Here is a 20,038-nt window from a genome sequence, read left to right as displayed (position 1 = left end):
ATTAATTGATTAAACTAATACAGTTAGACCACTGTAACACCCTACGACGTGGAGCCTGACAACAGTATCCAGGTCAAAAAGAAGAAAGCTATCTTGCTTCATCTTTTCCCCTCGTGGCAAAACATACAGTAATTTTCAAGATCAAAAGTTGGCACATGCATACGTGAGATGATTTCTTTGCATGGGTGGATGGTCACTGGCCTAGTTTCTCTCAGCCAGATATGAGAGCGTGATGAAAAGGCCTCATTGATCTTGATGTCAAAGCAAACCTTCAGATGTCCAGCAATGTGTTCAACAATAATTCATCACTCCTTTTATCTACATTTACACATTTGCTTGAAGACTAAAGGGTACAAAGAACTGCAATGACAATCTGTAGCTAAGAATAAAATCCAATGTAAATGTAGAAAGGAGATCATCATAAATGCATTCCTTTTATCAATCAATACATCAGTATTCATAACATTCAGAGTTATATGTTACAGATCACGCCAAGAAAGCACAACAGTTTCATAAATTGCATGTTAAGTTGCTGCCATTTAGCTCATCCAAAAGGCAGAAGGGGCGCTGACTGGGTTCAAGAACATTGTTTTTCATTAGCAATTCTACCAGTTCTAACAGTTTATAGTTGATTTTTATCCAGTTTATATATTTGTCTCGCTAGATTTATATTTAAATATGGTGATAATAACATTTTTGCAGCTGCAGTTCAGTGTAGCAGAGGAATTTATACCTAAAGATGACATTGACACTATCTGTCCTTACTCTTTGAAACATTTAATGTCAAACATATTTTTATCCCAGAGTTGTTCGCAAATACGTGTGTAAACATTCAAATACACACGCACATGTCTTGAGATTTGCTGAAGGCATCTCTCTTCTTTACATTCAGCGCTAAGCTTATGCACAGATAAAGAAAGTCAAATAAATAAACAACAGTTATGACCTTGGCTGAATGCGGCCCATCTGTCTGGCAGAGGAATGCTTAGAAAGCAAGACCTAATTTGAGATCAATACATGAAATAACACATCTTCCCTTGACTGGGTGTTCATCAAGGAGATCTCAGAGGCTCTTAGTCTGGGATGATGAAAAGCTGGACAATTTTCTCCCTTACGTTTGTGCTATATGCCCATAAATCATTTTCAAATGGTTTTTGAAGGTGGTATAGTCTGCAAGGCGCTTATCTGACCCATATCGCTACTTGTGCTTATTCCCACAGCATGGCTTCATTCATAATGCTGGGGATCACAATGAGAGCAGACAGACACAATATATGGCTCAAAAAGCCATGGTTAGATATTTTCTGGAGATGATATTCATGTTTTTTTTTATAGAGCTCCTGTATTTCTTGTGGAAAGGTGGGGGTGCTACCAACCAGGTAATTCAAGAATTTGCACATTTAGCAAAGTTTGTGCTTTGGTTGTCAGACTATTCTGAAACTGAAGAATACGCTATATAGAACTAGCTTTAAAGAACCAGTGTGTTGGATTTAGTGCCATCTAGTGAAATTGCAGATTGTAACCATCTGAATACTTCTCAGCCTTTCAAGGGTGTAGGAGAAACTACGGAGGCTGTGAAAAAACACCAAAAAATGCTTAAGGCCCTATCTAGAGCCAGCGTTTTGTTTGTTTGTTTGGGCTACTGTAGGAACAAGGTGGTTCAACATGGCGGACTCCTGCTATATATAAAAAGGCACATTCTAAGATGATTTCAGGTGATTATACACTAATGAGAACCTACCTATGAATATTATATTCCATTTCTGCCAATAGAGCCCCATAAATCTTACATAATGGACATCTAATGTCTATTTTAAACATCCTGTCAATAAAGGCTGCTGGACTTCATCCAGTGCACTCTCATTACACAACATGAGGAAGGTAGTACCTGGCCACACAGCCACACCTTTACGTCTCTCCTGGAAAATCTATCTGTGCCTGTGGTTATCTCTGAGTGGCACGTCGCGGGGGTATTGACTCAGACGCCGCTTCAAGCATACAAGGCAGGCTGGGATTGACGCAATCCACAGGGAGCTGGACAGTCCTGGGGGGAAGAAAATCTCCCATTGGTCTTGAGACAAAACTGGGGCACAGAGTCTGTAACACCACAGTTCTGCTTTCTCTTACTTTTTGTAAGGCACTATGCCCAAAAGGGATTTAGATTCACCCTGTGCTTGAAAACAGAGAGCAGATTGAAGCCTGTAGCTTTACTTTTGACCGACATTGTTTAACTAATGCCACCACTGAGGAACCTAAAAATCAGAAGATGAAGCTTTAAAATGATTGAAGTCATAAGGAGAAGACCGGATTGAGCTGTCATGTGTAGAATCTACCCTTTCTGCCTAACTGGGACACACTGGGGCACTGTCGTATCTACGGTAGCTATTTTGTGAAGAGTCTGTTTCGTGGAGATATCAGCTCTGAACAGGGGACACATGGAAACCCGGAGAGTCGTAACATTCGCTGATTGATGTCAACCCATCAGGTTCTCTTATCAGCAGTGAAATCGAGTCAGATTAGCAGAATTATCATAGACCCCTGTCCCTGTCGAGTCTCAGAGAAACACTATCTCTGTCCCGAATGCCTTGGACAAGAGAAGAGCGCAGTAAATCCGTCCCATTACACTGCCAGTGGGCAACCTGCTGTCCATTAAATTACCGCCAATGCCACCCTTTATGAGTAACACACTCCACTAGCGCTGTATCAATAAATAAAGTGAATGCAGAGACAACAAAATAGCAACAACAACTTTCTTTGAAGAGAGACGTGTCAGCCGAGAAATAAAAATTGATAATGAATGCTGGTGATAATGAAACCACAATGCAAATGAGGCAGCCTCGTTAGGAAACAGGAAACATTCCATGCCATCGCCGAGCGGCGCCAGAGGAAACATCAAGTCAGTGGCAGGCGTGTCAGAGGGGACAGAGCGTCAGAGGCAGAGACTTTCAGACAACATTACGCCCCATCTGAGGTGTCGGCTTAGAGCTGTGGGAGACGTTCTGATGAAGCATCAGATGTATAAGCAGCTTGTCAGAGAGCGAAACGGCGTCATGTCTGTTGACAAGGAATGACTGATCAGCGCGAGGCTAAAAATGCAACGTGAAAAAAATCTAAGTGTGGCTGATATATGCTAATCATGCAAATAACAATTAAGTATACAGATCAAATTAGACATATTTAGTTCAGAAAAGAAAAAGACATCAAGAACTGTAGATCATTTTCTCAATCATCACCACCTGTAAGGACATGTTACCAAGTCCTGTTACAGAGAGTTCTGGCTGTTACACAAATTGTATAGTCAGAATAGGTCAGTTTCTCTCTCTTTTAAATGAAATGTGATTTAAACACTAATCAAAAGTAAAATGACTGACAGTCAACACCCCTCCTCTCTTTCTTCCTAAGCTCTCAATTTCTTATGCATGTCTTTTTTTGGTGTCTTTGTCTTTTGAATCCCGTGAGACTGAAGCAGTTTGCAGTTAAAATGAAGACTTGCTGAAAGATGGATGAGGAAAGTTCTCCGAAGACCCAATTCTCACTAAACGATTAAAGATTAAAGAGAATAGGGAAAATAACTCCTTTGAAAAATCCTTGAGAGGATAAAGGAAATATATTAAAAGTTATACCAGGTGGGTACACACTCCACCCACATGCGCGTGGAAGCCTTTGCTTTGAAAAACACAGACCTTTTATATATGATTCATAATAATTAGCCATCCACTGGTATAGCTTCCAAATATATTTTTTATGCAGCTATGGGAGCCTGAATGTCTGTGCCTGCTGTTCACAGGATATGTGTTTTCCACGGTGTTAAAACTGTGCATATATGTATGCGAGTCTCTTCAGAATATGTGCATGTATAAGCGTGTTTGTGTGCGAATGCCACTTACATCATCATCAAAGAGCTCCATGACAAAGGTGGCCACGCTGCCGTTAATACCAATGAAGAGGTTGATGCAGGTCAGCACCACGTAGGCTGTGCTGGGCACGCTAAAGATGAAAGAGGCGGGGTACATCAGGGGCGTGATGGACCACCTGCAGAAAACAACACACTGTCACACAAAGGGCAGAGAGGCAAAGGATACACCGACGTATGTACACAACATGAGGATTAACTTCCAGTAGCCAGTACTCCAGTGCCGGGGTTTATGTAACAGTAGTGCCTGATTTAAATTTAGCTGAATTTATGCCATCAGCATGTCCAGTAAGTGACCCATAAAAAACACTGTTGAACAATAAATGCTACCCATGTTTGGCCTGCAGTTCAACTTCAGTATCAGAGATAGTAGAAGTGAGGAGCTGCTCAAGGTGATCACTGAAGTGGTAGAATAACAGTTGAATATCTCAAAAAACATTGTGTTTATGAGTTCAGTATGATTACTGGGCATGTGGGCAAAAGTAAAAAAAAACTTTGAATGGACTTCAGAATTCAAAAATAATAACAGTTTATCTGTAGGCCTCAGTATTTAAAGGTCAGTCTGCAAAATCTCTGTCATCTCCTCTTCCTTTTTCTTTTTTTTTTTGTACTTTTCTGACATTGTGCAACCTCACCTGCCTCATGATATGGCTGATCATGTCGGCTGTTATACACCCCATTAACATATTGATTTTGAACGATGCAACAGCCAGTACATTGCGCTCATGCTCTGATCACCACCGTGGCACAGCGCCTGCTTTATATGAATCAGCTTAAATGAATGTGCTGCACATTGAGCCTGAAATAGTGCATAGTAGCAGTTACCCCTAAATTTTCTGAAAGTGGGCCAATATCTCCAAAATTTGATGATGTACTATAAAGATATTATTTTTTATGTTACCCCTTACGCCTGGGAAGGTATCATAATTGCTTGCTATCAATTATTTGATTGGTGGTGACAGGAACTAAAAGTCAAAGGGATTCAAGTAACTCCATCAAACTTTGCTCATCAGAAAACACAGGCATAGGGTTCATGGATATAACCACTGTTTTTTGAAGTTTTCTTCAAAACTTGTTAAAGTGTTACAGACATCCATGCCACAAAAGAAAATGAAGTACTGATTGGCCACAGGTATTCTCGTAGTTGAAAGAGAAAACAATTATGTCAGGTGATTTCTTTACTAGAGCATTTTCTATTAGATGTAATAACATAAAAATGAATTGGATTATTTGATTAAAAATACTAAGTGAGGTTAGACGCAGAATAAACAATACATCATATAAGATGTTGCTGAACAGTATGGAGAAAAGTGATATCTATATTTAAGGTGAGTATCAAGTTCAGTGAGTGTCAAATGTACCTACCCATACAGAATAAGCAGGAGAATCAGAGCCGGCAGGTTAGCAGGTGAAACGTAGGATTTTTGTTGGAAGCAGAGGAAGATCACAATCACAATCAAGCACGGGATGATGTAGTTGCACTGTGAGAGGAAACACAAACAAGCAAACGAAAACATAAGCATCAATATTCCCATCAGGAGAATGGGCCAGTGTGTGATCAAGAAATTGATCTTCAGGGCATTAATGACTGAGATTTTAGTGCTTTTGACTTTTTCATGTAATTATGAAATCTGTAGATTACTTTTTTAATTAGCACTGAAATATATCCATCTTTCATTTTCTAATTAATTCATTAAATAACAGACCCATCCAATTCTCTTCTGTTTGAGGCGAGCAGGTTGCTCAATGACACAATGAAGAGTAAAGAGTAGAGTAGAGATTCTACAAGAGTAGAATGGATTTATAAAGTTTTCAAGTGAGAGATTAATTTATTTAACATGTTAATAATAAAGTCAATACAAAAAGAAGGCTGGAATAAAGCCTTTTAATTTCTAGGTTTAATATTCTTTGTGACTGCGGAGCTCTTTAATAAAACAAATCCACAGTTTTCCACTGGTGAATAAATGATGTACTATAGATAATAAAATAAACAGTATCAAGATACAATGACACACATTTATTTACAGTTCACAAAAAAGCCTTTCAACCTGCATTCCGTGTAATATCCCTATTGTTGACAGAGCATGCATGCTAATGCAGAGAGCTGCAGGCTAGAATCATTAGACTGACTCCTTAGGTACATTTGTCTTCCACTCAGACAGCATTTATCCACCATAATGATGAGCGTCCGGATGCCATTTCTTTACCAAAGGTACCTGATAAAATGTTTACTACAATTACGCCTCAGGGAAAATGCCGGTAAGCCTGTTGAGCGTAACCAGCGGGGGCAGCCGGTGTCAATAATTACGTCTCAGCCAATGACTGTTGCTCCGGGGAAGCTTTTCCCAGAGGCCAGCAGTGTCAAAGCTACATTATCAGTTACAGTAAATGGATATTCTTTTTACATGTTGCCTTAGGTGGAAAAAATATTTCAGGACAGTAGGAGTAAAACTAGAGTAAAATGAGGCCACTGAAACCTGATTCCGATGATTCACTCTATAATACATGCTATAGCCAATGCTCTTACCTCAAGAAGTAACGATCAATTAAGAGGTGATACAGCATGGCGATGAAGCTGGTACTCACCATGTCCCAGGCAAAATTGGCCAACCAGTAGACAGCTGGGTTTACTCCACTAACAAATTGCAGATGTTTGGCTTTGTTCACCCTCTCTTGGATGAGGAAGAGGACAAAGCTGGCAGGGATGAAGGACATGGCAAAAATAACGCAGATGGACACCACCACGTCAGTCGAGGTTGTGGCCCTGTGATTGAATAGAGCACAGCAAACAGGAAATTGGACTGGAGAGCTAAGCCACATTATGCTAAAAATATGTAAACCCTTCAATCAGGGAACTCTGGATAAAAACACATGCATTGGAATATGAGGTATCTTTATGAAATACAGAACTTCTAATACAGAAATCTAAATTAAATGGTTTCATGCTTCAAATGGATTAAAGTTAATTCTTAGGCAATACTGGCTCACTTAATTTTCCATGTCAGTGGGCACTAGCCATTGCTGCATATCACATCATTCATATAACATTCACAAGGCCAAAACTATAACTAATCACCACACTGATGTCAATGAGAATAACAGAAAAGGTTAGATGTGGCTGACTCAACCTTGTGCTGAAAAAGGTGTATTCAAGATATAGTTACAAAAGTCCTTTTAACTTTGAGAGATTCTCAGAGAAGAGAACAGGTCTGTGGTCAGTTCTCCTGTTACCAGGGAATGAACCAGATGACACTACAACAATGTTAAAGCAGCATTTGGCTCGTTTCCTGTAATGCAATAAACTCATTAAATTAATTCCATTGCAATGTTAAGATGCATTTGAACTAATTTTGTTACACCTGCAGAAATAATCCATATAACTAATGGTTCAGGCGTGTGCTTGTTGGTATTAATGACTTAATTAGAGAAGCATTTCGCACATTAATGGAAAGCACTGACAATGCTGTTTGTACATAATAAAAAAGCTTTTAAAGATCATTAGCCCTCTGAAACCATGATAGGCCATTATGCTAGGTTCACCTTCGATTCATGGCTCCTGTTGGTCTCCTGGCAACCCAGTAAACAGGAGAATAAAGGAGCAAATTTTTTCTTGACCAGACTTCTTGTATTTAGCAGTGTCCTTCTTTCATGTTAGAAACAAATTGTTCCTTTCTCCTCCAAGATGTTGACCTTCATTTCACTGGCATATGTCTTCATTTATGCCATCCCAGTGTTGAAAATGTCCTTTGCTGTGTCTGTTCAATTAGCATTGGATAAAACTGTGGTGTATTCCTTTAACCCCCGCCGTCATCCTCACCCTCAGCCCGCGATAATCTCTCACAAGACTTCCTGTTGTGTAATTAGCATATTAAAGAAGTTACCCTGTGTGGCTACACGGTTGCATTTATCATCGCCAACCAGACGCAATTAGAAGACATAAATAAAATAATGTACCGCAGTGGGCGCCAGCCCACATTTCAACAGGTTTCAAGGGCTGTGTGCTCTGGTTGGGTGGGGAGATAATGTAGGGGATAAAGCTGTGAATGATCTAACCCTGAATGCTTGAAGCTGGCTAATTGCTGTGAAGAAGAGGACAAGCAATCTGCTAATTAACTAATAATGGAAGAGCAAGAAAGATGAGCAGTGGGAGTCGAGCTTTATAGGATCTATTGCTTTCACAGCCCTTAAATGTTAAAGTGTAGTGGGGTTGAAAGCACAAGATAATTAACAGACACAGGCACAACATTCAGGTCATTATTTGTATTATGCAGCATTATAAAGATAATGTTGAGAACTTACTCATTTGGCAGCTCATGCGTATAGTATTTTTTGGAGGCATATTTTGCAGATAGAGTGCACGAATCAGAAACAGCATTAATTCGCTGATTGCAACTAAATTACACTTCAAACTCAAAAGGGTGGTAAGAACAGAAGACAGTTGCCAAATTGATAGTCCTCAGCAATTAAGAAGTGATACATATATCTCCATAATGAAATGGTGCCAAAGTCTGACATTTCTGAAGATGGTAGAGAAAATTGGAAGGCCCTATTTGCGTGCCAATGCAGATGAAGCACAGAGACCTCGCGCGAGTGAAGTGGTAATTTTGACGGGTCTTTTTTTCCATCTGCAGTGCATACTTTTAAATTTGGGGCTCATGACATGACTTGCATTGAAACTGGTTGTGAAGTGCCACTTCAAATTAGATGGTGTGAGGCAATTTTGGTGTCCAAAACCTTGCAAGGGAACAAGTCATTACTGATGAATTATTATCGATAGAACAGCTCTAGCAATGGTCTCTCCATGACATTAAGGATGTGTCAGTGAGAAATATAAATTCATTTTCAAGGCTGACGTTCCCTTAAATTTCAGATTGTTTTTACAGGACAGGGAGACACTTTTCGTTATTGGTGGCTTTCTTAGCTCTCTGTAATTCAGGGACTTTACTTGGGCTGATGACAAGCAAATTATAGCAGACTTCACAACTACACTGACAGCCACCTGCAGCAAATGGATTTTGAGACCAAAATAAAAGATTTAGACATTTTTACCATTCATCAACTTTCATAAAAATGTCTTTTGCAACTTCCGAGACCATTATAATAATATTTTTTGGGAATTCATCAATCTAACGTCTAAGATAAATTCAGGCACCCATCACACCATGCTCACCACACACTGGTATTCCCCTTCAAACAACAATTACTGGATTACGCACACCAACATTTGTGTACTCAAAGCTGAATTGTTGTATTCCTTTTATTTGTTTTTTTTTTGGCCACAAGGGAGCAGCTGAAGTGAGTTAATAGCAATATCTGGCATGTAATCACTTTATAACTTTGTTATTGTTCTACCTATTCTACCTAAAATCTACCTATTTACACATACAGCTGCTGCAGAGCAATATCAGTTTTCAGTGGATTTCTGTTTCTGGAGATTTTTCACAAAAAAAGCTGCAACTAACAAAAATGGGCTTGGTATGAGTATCATTTGCAGGTAAACAATGAAAACAATAAGCTAAAAGAGGCTTAAAAAACTCTGCAGGGTTGAGAGGAACTGCTGCAAAGTAGGGGATGATTCTTAACGGGCTTATAATTTTTCACATAACACATTTGTCATTCGATCCATTGTTCATATAAAAAATAAAGTGGAGCTTCAAGCAACCTAATTCCGTAGTGCACAGCCATCTGCTCAAGAAGTCTCTGCCTCATTCTTGTCTGCAACCTGCACACTTATCCAACAATGAAGAAGTGTCCGAGCTAATCTGGAAATCATAGTTCATAAATTTCAGTCGTCATGCCCTGCACGGAGAGGTAGAGAGGAAAAGAGGCTCATCCTGAATCTACTGTAGGCAGGACGTCGTAATTATCTCCTAACCCTGGCCCAGTCTCCCTCTCTAACTCATGGCTGTCGTGAGCACCCGATCACTACATAAATACCTGACTGTGGGTTGGGCTGGAGCAGTCGCGGGGGTACGGAATAAAACTGCTACGATGTGGTGATTGGTAGCAACCACTGAACTACCTGAATAATGTGAAGAGTTGTGGTGATGGCACTGCATGGTAATTTGCTGCAGTGGGATATACTCCAAACAATTTCCATTAAAAGTGTTGATAACGTTGATGTCTCTGAACGTGAAAAATACCAACAGTAGATAATGTTCAGGAATACAAAAAAACTGGTCATGAAATAGTACACAGAGAGCTAGAGTTATATCCATATGTTGTGATTTAGCACATCATTAATCTCTCACTCGCATGGGGAGCTGCTTACTTGCTAGCTTTGGGATAACGCATGAGGAAAAAAATGCTATATCCTCGTAAGGGGCTCCCATGGGCCTCCAAATCTGTGCATACTCAAACAAATCCCTCATCTATCTGTCTTACGCTTCCCATTGTATTGTCTCTTACTCATCTGTTCTCCCTTTGTCTGCGCTGTCTCTGCTCTTCTTTCACCCACTCCATTGCTCTGTCCCTCTCACTCTGTCTTATCTCTCCCAGCTCTCTCTTCTGCATCTCATGATGTATTGTCGGAGAATCAGAAATCGTGTCTTCCAACAAGAGGCAAATTCAATGCAGCAGCCTTACATGCTGAAATTGTTAGAAGGGAAACTGCAGACAAGGTTTGTAGATGCAGTTTTATGAAATAATTAGAGCATTCACAGCAAACACTTCTTTAAATGTGCAACATACGGTGCACATCATCCATTTAGATATAAAAATATAAAGTTGCACATACAGTATGCTGTTGTTGTAAGCTTGATTACATTTCTAATTAAAACTATATTTTACATTTTAGAGGCCATGTTCCTGCCCGTTTTTTTCTTGGACCACTATGATGCACATGGGGTGTAATAATGGCTGAATGAATGAATGACTCACATTGCAGCATAGGAGAGCTGCTCCTTGGTGAGGTTAAGGGGATGATTGGACACAGAGATGCCATACTGACGGGGGTCCTGTCCTGCCGGCAGATTTCCCCTAAGGATGGCGTTGTTGGCCGCACTGAGGAAGGACGGCATGCCATGCCATGCCTTGTTGTAGAACCACACCTGCCGAGGTAGAGACGAGCATTAGCGGCTGTAACAGCATGCAGAGGCTTTGCAGTTACACCAGATGTCTCCTAGCAACTACATCGGACACCTCTATGGCTGATAAATTTGGTCATGGACGAATAATGGACAAAGATTTCACATGTATGATGAAAGAAGAGACAAAATATAAGTCAAAAAGATTCCGAAGACATATGGACATGCAACTTGTGTCATCCCAGTTGTACGAAATTTCTTTCCCTCTTTATTTTAGAAGCTGCATTGAAGGGATATTATTGTTGTAGGAGATGTGAACCATCAATTTGGCCACCAAGTCTGTCAAATCACTTACAAAGTCTTTATTAGTCCACAAGTGAAGAAATACTGTCATTTGAAGATGCACAAAAGTTCTTTGTGTAACATACAGTGAGATGTACAGTACAGTATTGTGTTACTGCTAGGCAAGTTCTCATAAATAGTTTCTGCTCTGTATTTCTGTGTATTTCTATATATTGTGTCTTATGATTGTTAAAATACAGTAAAAGATAAAATAGTTTTTCGTCTACTTAGCGCACAAAAGGAGCTCCGAGAGGGGTCAAATAATCTCTCTGAGCAACAAACTGTTCTATAAGAATAAGCAACGGAGCTGACAAACAATTTTTTTTTCATTTAACAGAAGAAAAAGGCCTGCAATGACTGCCAAATCCCGATAGGGCGTAGCATGCCAGCTGCAGAGGCAACAGTTAAAAAAAAACAGTTTTGCACTTTCTTTTTAATGTTACTGATTCTCTGAGTCTGTGGCTGCTGGGGTGTAGAAGAAAAAGAATGGATGAAAGAGAGTGGGAGTGAGAGAGGACACCCCGCTGACAGTGCAGCGCTAATTAAGAGTGGATGGTGTTTGAGTGTCAGCCTAACATAACACTGCATCACAGAAGCAGATATGGAGAAACCCGAGCACACACACAGATGTGCACACACACACACTACGGCCTGTTTGTGACTCTCTATCTCTTTGTTCTTGCTGTATCTCAGACACACACACGCACACACACCAAAATTGATATTGTTTTTACTATTATATTCCCTTCATCCTGTAGTTTCTGAAAGCTCGGCAGCTTAAATACTATTTGATGTATTCAATGTAACAGATAGTAAAGCAAGCTTGTCTGCTGCACACGAGGATGGTATATAGTAGAGGGGAGTGAAAAATGTGTAAGCAGATATGATGGCAAGCATTTGCATTTCTGAAACTACTTTTAACATCAGCTTGTTTTGAGGAGGAGCAGAACTCAGCATGAGATGTATAAGTGTAAGATATTAACATCAAATACAAATGTAGCACAGTGCTGCAAAGTAACTAAGTACAACTACACAAGTACTGTGCGTCAATATAATTTTGAAGTGTTGAGTATTTCCATTTTCTGCTACTTTGTGCTATGATCCTATATTTTTCTTTCTTTCGTCTTTCACAACCCCTCCGATTTATCTTGTGATCCTTTAGGTTGGGAACCACTGAACTAAACTACCTAAATGTAACTGTAATAAAGTAGTTCCAACTAGCTCTGTGTCAACAACAGTTAAATGCTGCTTATACACTGATGCATATATAATCATATTTCAGTAACAGGAGCTATTTTTCTGAAGAATGAAAACTTTTACTTTTAAATTTTGTTCATAATACTTTTGTACCTGTAACTTTTACTTGTAATGGAGTATTTGTAGATTGTTGTACTGCTTCTTTCACTTAACCAAAGGATCTGAGTACTTGCACATTTTGAATTTAATACAAAACAGACTAATTATTAGGTTGCACTCCCATTTGCATTCTCTGCAAAGGATAAGGACAATGTATTTGCATTAATAGACATTAAGATATCTACTCATAACTACTCGTAAAGTGTCATTATTAAACCATCTCCTGCTGATTTCTGTCAAGATACGTTATATACGTTTAATGCTGCAAAAATGTTAACAAGGAGTTGGCATCATAACTTATAATTGCACCTTCACTGTCTTAATCACCACCTTTCCTCCCCAAAAATCCAAACTGCACCTGCCTTATTCCCTCTCAGAGATTATTAAACTTTCATCTAATTGGACCAAATCAAACAGCAGAGCAAAGGGGCACAAGGCAATTAATATAATACCTTTACGTTGTCCCTGGTCCCCAGCTTCTTCAGCAGCGTCTCAGCCTTTGGGAAGATCTGATCAGTCACATTATCCTAATGAAGATGAGGAAAACAAGAAAAAAAAAATGAGTTGGAGACTTAATTGGATACACTTGGAAAACCACTATTGCTCTTTGAAATGCAAAACATGAGGCAGAGGGAGACAAGAATTAAGACTTCCGGAGAGCATTTGGGTGTGATGAGCCACTTATTTCCCACAGACTCGGGTAAAAATGTGTCCCCTGTTATTTTGGCTACTTTGGCCAGTTTTTTTCTCCCCTTCTGACGTTTCTGTTTTATTAAATAGTGTGAAATAATTAAAATCATGTGAGGAGGAAGAGAACATGAAACAAGGATTCAGAAGTAACAGAAATGGCCTCATTACCTAATGTACCAATCAGCAAAAAAGAGCATTTTCCACAAAGTGCAGAGTTTCTTCTCTTTTTTTGGTGAGGTGAGGAGATGAAAATTGAGGCGAGAGAGTAGACTGGACAGGTTGCATTAAAAATTCTGCTCTATTCCACTCATGTTTCATGTGAAATGAGCCTTGGGATGAGGGCTTGAGATGACGGGCATGCGATTTCCAAAGTGTCATGTTGATGCCATGCTGTTCAGCCCAGCCATAAGCGCACTGAGCACATTACATGTGTGATATAAATGCAAATGGACCTCCTGTTGGACCCTGCCTTCGGTTGGGAGGAGGAGAAGGGGGGAGAGTGGATGTGGCATGGAGTGAGGAGAGTTTGGTGGAGGAAAAGTGCAGGTGACAACTGGGGAGAGAGGTGGAGAGTAGAAAAATAAGAGTAGAAAAATCAACAAAGACATTCCAAGAATGTAAGAGTGTGCTCAGGTGCAAGTGCTTGTCTGCTCTGAAAGAGGGAGTGTGGAAAGGAATAGATACAAAAGATATCTCGAGCCCACAAGACAGTAACCTAAGGACAAGGGACTGAGGAGATCATACCACACTCCTGTTCTTACTTTTTCTATCCCACAACCCTTTACTTCAGTCCTAGACCACATTGTGACATTCGTAGGAATTCATAGTGCATTTGGAGCATGTTTTTGCCCTGCCATAGATCAAGTCTGCTCCTTTGGCATAACAAAATGTTTACACATCAGTTCAGTAACGCAGCATGAACTCTTCGTCTCTTTCCACATCACAGTGTGAAAGAAGAAGGGGGGGGGCGCAACCCCATCTATGCAGACATGAGTATTTGTGTTAAATAATATCCCTCTGTTCCAACTCATTACCTATTCATATACCGGGCAGAGAACAAGACTCCTACTCTTGTCCGTAATGCTTCCTCCAGCAACAGCAAAGGAGTCTTAACAGTATTGTTGTTTTTCCTTCATTCCAGTTTGCATCGTGCCAAGCAGCAACAGGCAGCGCCAATAGGCGACCTTCCTGAGGATTAGCGGTGGCTGAAACGAGATGAGAAGTGGGCCAGCGGCTGCTTGGGTCTAATCCTTGACAAACTCCACCCCGCTCAAGCCACTACAGTGTGTGGTGACTTTTTTGGGCGAGTTTTCCAAAAGTGGCCTGCACAATTCAGTGGTCAAATGGTCTGTGTGTGTGAGAGTCTATTGAGATCTTGCCAGGAAGGAGTTCATGGTTTGTTAAATTAGGGGTTTATTTCTCTGAATAATATAAAAAAATTAAACAAATTTTGTTTGAGAAGGTTATAGAAACATTTCAGGGAACCACAGTGACATTAAGACCATCTACATAAGGCTCTGTGACATTTGAGATAAATTTTTTTGTCGCAATTAAACAGCTTCCAGCACAAAGGCTTTCTTGTTCTCATTGTTCCCGTCACCTCTTGCAACACAAAACCCTATTTCTACCTGCTAGACACAGGAAATGCAATTAAACAGAAATTTCAAAGCCTGCTTCCCAGTCAGCGCAGGTGGCTCAGAGTGCAAAAACACGCTACTTCCCGTTAACATCTCGCATCACAGTGCCTGCCGAGCAGCAGAGAGCCAGACATTTCCCAAGGACAGTGTAGCACTTTAATAACAAGGAATGCAGAGCTGGGATGGCTAATGCCCGGCCATTAGGGTTACATCATCGCTGCTGCACGAATTAAAGTCACATTAGCGTCGAGATCCGGAGACAGAGAAGGGAGCCTGGGTAGGAATGAGACCGGAGACGCCTGAGGGCGAAGCAATGTGCTGATCTCAAAGTAGTTTGAACATTGAAAATTTGAAATGTTAATGAGAGCCTGTGTGTATGCAAGAGAGAGGCTGAGAGAGACAGAGAGAGATACAAGGAGGGGACAAGTAAGTTGGTATAAAGTTCAAGAAACACTGCTTGAGTAAAAATGAATGAATGTATATATATGTATGAATTAATTTGAGGTAGCTGAAGTAGATAAAGTCAAATAAATGTGATGGATTGTGTGTGAATATGTATGTTCGTGTGCAGTGAAGACCCATATTCCTCGATTTATTCCAAGCAATGCACAGACACTCATAGCCTGTTGCCATGGACACTCAACAAAATGGATTTGAAGAATCTAAATGTCCTCTCCTCTTTGCTTTCCTTCTTCTTTGGCAACCGTTTGAGAATTCATCAGGGTCCAAAAGTCCACAACAAATAGCATCACCTGTACCCAAGATACAAAGCTGACCGAACAAAGAACGCCACGCTCCAATTAGAAGCAGCCCACTCAAAAGACGATTGGCAAACTGCAGCCTTGACAGGAGAAAATCTGTTTCTGAACCTTTTCTTCAAAACTTCTAAACATTTAGTGTTGGACAAAGACTTACAACACAAAAGTCCCAATGCTGATAATGATGAATACTGACTCAATTGATTTTTATGATTTATGTAGGTTAATCTGTATAAAAGCAATGCCAGGCCTGTTTGAATTACCAGGAAGAACAAGGAGTTCTGACCTGCACTTCACTGTCAACACATCACAACACATCAAACAGAATACTAATACCAGTAGTTATCCAAAGATTACAATGTGTGGGAACATTTGAAAAGAACAAGGGCCTTCATTCATTTAAGCATTCAAAAGAGAATAAGATTCTACAACAATGATAATAACTGTTAGTTTAATAAGTAAGCATGCTAACATTTGCTAAGTAACAGGAAACATGAACTACAGCTAAGGATGATGGTAATGTCATTAGTTTTGCAGGTATTTGGTCATAAACCAAATTGGACCTGATGCTAGATAAAAAAAATGGAACCATCAGGGTAATTTAAAGATCTGGGTTATTCAAATGGTCATGTGGTATCAACAGGCTTTACTGTGAAATATATACAGCATACCTGAAATGAACTGAATAGGTCTTTGAGATCCCTGAATGCAGCTTCGATTGCTGCCTCTGTCAGTCGGACTTGGGAGTTGACTCCTCCGACAGAGATGCCACCATACCTGAAGTAGCAGAATAAAGCGTAAAGAAATTGAGGTTCAAGTGCAGGTAAGAGCATATAAGTATTGCCAAGGATACATAACACCCACGCATTTTCACACTTGCTCTGCAAAACTACACATATAGACACATGAGATACAAACTTACAGTAAAGGCAGACCTTACAGTGGAAATATGGACATTAATAATATGTTCTAGAAACATGATCAAATATCCACAGGGTTAGTCACAAATAAAAGGAATGCTTATAATTAATCAGCTCTGTCATGCAGTGACAGTTTGTTTTACATGTGAAGTAAAATGACAGGTTAAAGGAAGTGTATCAAAGAGAGGCCCAGCAGGATTTGTCAAAGCATGACAACTGCATTGTAGAGATGTAAATGGCAACACAGTGTGCAGGATTTTGTCCTTTTATTCATATTACACTTAACTGACCTTCTAAAAGTGGATGCATCAACCCCACAACAGCTGCCCAGGTAGTGATTTGGCTCTTTTTGCATCCAAATCCAAAGCGCCGGAGGATAGTCACTAGTTTCTAAAGTGCATGCACCAGATACATGAATGCACTGTGATGCCCTGATTAAAAAACACTGACATGCATTACCTTGTTTTACCCGAGTGCTCGAAAGTCTTGACCAAGAAGTCCGTCATGTTCCGTCCAGTTAAATTCAACAACGTGTCTGTTGTGTTCTGGATCCTCTGTTAAAAAGAGAAAAAGACAAAAAAGTGTTTGCACTCTTAAAATTAACACAATCAATTGCTTTGCCATTTGTCCATTTTCTTTGACCTTGAGCTTAAACCTACATAATTGATTTTTTTGGCCACTTTGGGGGCAGCACAACAAGCTGTAAACACAACACAACATATTCAGAATCAGAATCACTTTTATCGGCCAGGTATGTGGACACATACAAGGAATTTGACTCTGGTTTTACATGGCTCTCAATGTACAAACAGAGTAAGCATAAATAAACAGGACAATAAGCTTAACAAAAAAGAGATAAAACTACGATGTACAGTTATACATATATAAACAAAGAAAAAACTAATATTTGTAGACAGTAGACAATAGTGCAATGTGCAGAGTGCAAAGGATGCTGAAATAAATATTTAGGTGCAGGTCATTATATATTATATATATTCGATTATATACTATATTATTACCTTATTAAGTTGATATGGTGAATACGTTAGCAAACAGTTGTATATTAACACATCCAGCAGATATGGAGAAATGTATTTGGATTCATTTTTGTGTCCAAAAAAAAAAATCTCAAGCTGTGTTTATCACACCTTTTCATTAATATCAGTTACCTACTGCTGCTAAAAACGAGGTTCATGGGAGCAATGAGAGTGAACCAAAACAGTAAAGTTGCAGACTGTAAAACAAAAACAATGACCTGAAAGATACCAAAATGCTCCGTAGAGCTGAGAGGAAGAGCACTACAGTGAGTGACACATTTTACATTATTAAGATGCAGAGTTTCAAAATAATGAAAATGCAAGGTTAATCTGAATGACTTTCTTGCAAAAGAGGTGCAGTGCCTTCTCTTTTACTTATGAAAGCCTATAAAACTTTTGCATATAGCACTTAACTTTGCCTGTGTGTAATGGAGCATTATGAGCAGAAAGGCTGACCACAGAAAGACTGCAAGTGCCTAGCCACCCATAAGAACTTACCAGTAGATGCAAAATCAACAAAACTTAGGAGCAAGAACATTTCATAGGTGATATCTGCACAGATCACAGCAGCATGGAACACATTCTCTCAACTCTTATCATAATAGTCAATTAAGCCAGGCTATGGGTAGCCTGGCTGAAATCTAGACCCCCGCCAAAGCAAGGAAAGCTGTGTCTAATGTCAAAGGACCCTAATTAGATGCCCTTCCGTGGATAAATGGGTACATTCAAACATCCAATTAAAGGAGGGTGTGACACACCACCATGAATACACTCCACGATGTGTAGACTGATACTTCCTTGTACACACACACTCACGCCGACCCCAAGCTGCTTTAGCCCTGCTTATTTAGAGAGGTAACACTGCGCTAATTAGCAGAGTGATCCTTGATAAAGCGCAACTGAGACCCCTGACTGCAACGCAATTTACCAATGTACCCCCTAGTTACGCTGGTTATCTACCCTTCTGTACAAACAGCTTGATGTGCAAGCTTTAGGTACACATGGTGTGTTGTTTAAGCGGTCACCCCTGTGTGTCAATTACCTGTGTGTGTATACCCATTCTTTATCACTTATAACATACAGTAGATGTCCAGGTATGAGATGGAAGGATGTTTTGTTGGCATCCCTTTCATTCCTGAGTCTAAAATTCCCCTTAGAGATAGATCATTGTTTGTTTGATTTTTAACTACATGGTAGTGCCGTTCCATAGGGTATAGAGTTGGCAGTAAAGGAAAGAGGAGATGAGGATGGGTTGAGGTTAAAAAAAAGAGGGAGGAGATAACTTAAGACATATTAGTAAGATTAAAGAAGTCGCTAAAAACAAGTAGGAGAAGAAACCAGAGCAGGAGTGGATAGACGACACGAAACATAAGTTAAAAGAGCAAAGGAGAGAATAGAAGAAGAGGACGAGGAAGGGAACTCGAATCACAAGGCAAAGAACAAACAGAAGGAGAAAGCAGAGGAAGAAGAGGACCCATCTGGCTTATGAATCAGAGATAAGGAGGACGAACGGCACAGCAACCTTGGCTTATCTCTGAACAAACATGCTTCTCTTTCGAAAAGCCACAGGAACTCTGAAACAAACAAAACCAAAAATAAGAGCTTCTACACTCCACTGTGTGTACACTGAGTTTATACCCGAGCATACAGTCAGTGTGGGTCTAATTATTTTGGCCTTGGTCCATATCCCCCATCAAAAAGACTGAAATGGGAACATTACGTGGTTGTGCACTACCTGGGCCTGCATCTCTTGTTCATTACTTGGGAGCAGCTTCAGTGTGCTTGGCATTCTGTACATAACATCAGTCCTCGACCACACAGTGGTAGCTTGATAGCTGGGGAAGCAAACAAGGGTGAGGGAAATGTAAACTAAGGAGTAATCAAATCTGTTGAATGAGCTGGCATACTCGAGCACTGTGAAGATAAGGCACTGCGCAGTGTTCATATTAATCTTGGCACTGTTTATACGGCGCTGTACCTCTAAGGTAAAATTCAAATTTTATCTAGTGCGGGCAAAGAAAAGCAATCTCGGAAAAGCAGAATCTTCTATAATTAAACATGTTATGTTAAGGTGTAGGGTCACTTGTCCTCTGACTTGAAGTTTTGCAAGTGATGATCAGGTTGTGTTTTCATGCAAAACAACACAGTATGCTTCTCTATGTGTGAAGTTGTTTTAACTCATTATAACATGATGAGTTGGTAGTGGAAGTGACAGGTGGCCTATTGTGTAATTGTGTGTCACCATGTGTATTTCAGGAGCTGCTCTTCAGTTCGGCACATTTCATTGTGTTGTGTGATTATGTCCGATATGATCTCATCACGACAATCATTTTAAACTGAGCCAAACAATACCATTAGAT

At 39.9% G+C, this 20,038-nt stretch overlaps 1 protein-coding gene across 1 annotated transcript in view; it reads right to left on the bottom strand.

The window, feature by feature from the left end:
- LOC118337755 (phospholipid-transporting ATPase ABCA1-like) overlaps positions 1-20,038 on the bottom strand; it is a 177,729-nt gene that overhangs the window by 70,721 nt on the left and 86,970 nt on the right. The window contains exons 33-39 of the mRNA XM_035674855.1: positions 17,101-17,195; positions 16,393-16,498; positions 13,089-13,163; positions 10,793-10,962; positions 6,500-6,677; positions 5,279-5,394; positions 3,888-4,032 (exon numbers count right to left, since the gene is read on the bottom strand). Coding sequence (XP_035530748.1) covers positions 3,888-4,032; positions 5,279-5,394; positions 6,500-6,677; positions 10,793-10,962; positions 13,089-13,163; positions 16,393-16,498; positions 17,101-17,195 — 885 coding nt within the window. The remainder of the gene's footprint in view (positions 1-3,887; positions 4,033-5,278; positions 5,395-6,499; positions 6,678-10,792; positions 10,963-13,088; positions 13,164-16,392; positions 16,499-17,100; positions 17,196-20,038) is intronic.

Source organism: Morone saxatilis, unplaced genomic scaffold, assembly GCF_004916995.1.
Source record: "Morone saxatilis isolate NCDOM2014 unplaced genomic scaffold, NCSU_SB_2.0 Contig4, whole genome shotgun sequence".
Lineage (NCBI taxonomy): Eukaryota > Metazoa > Chordata > Actinopteri > Moronidae > Morone > Morone saxatilis.
The sequence above is the reverse complement of the archived record's forward strand: the minus strand, read 5'-3'. Positions and strand labels throughout refer to the sequence as shown.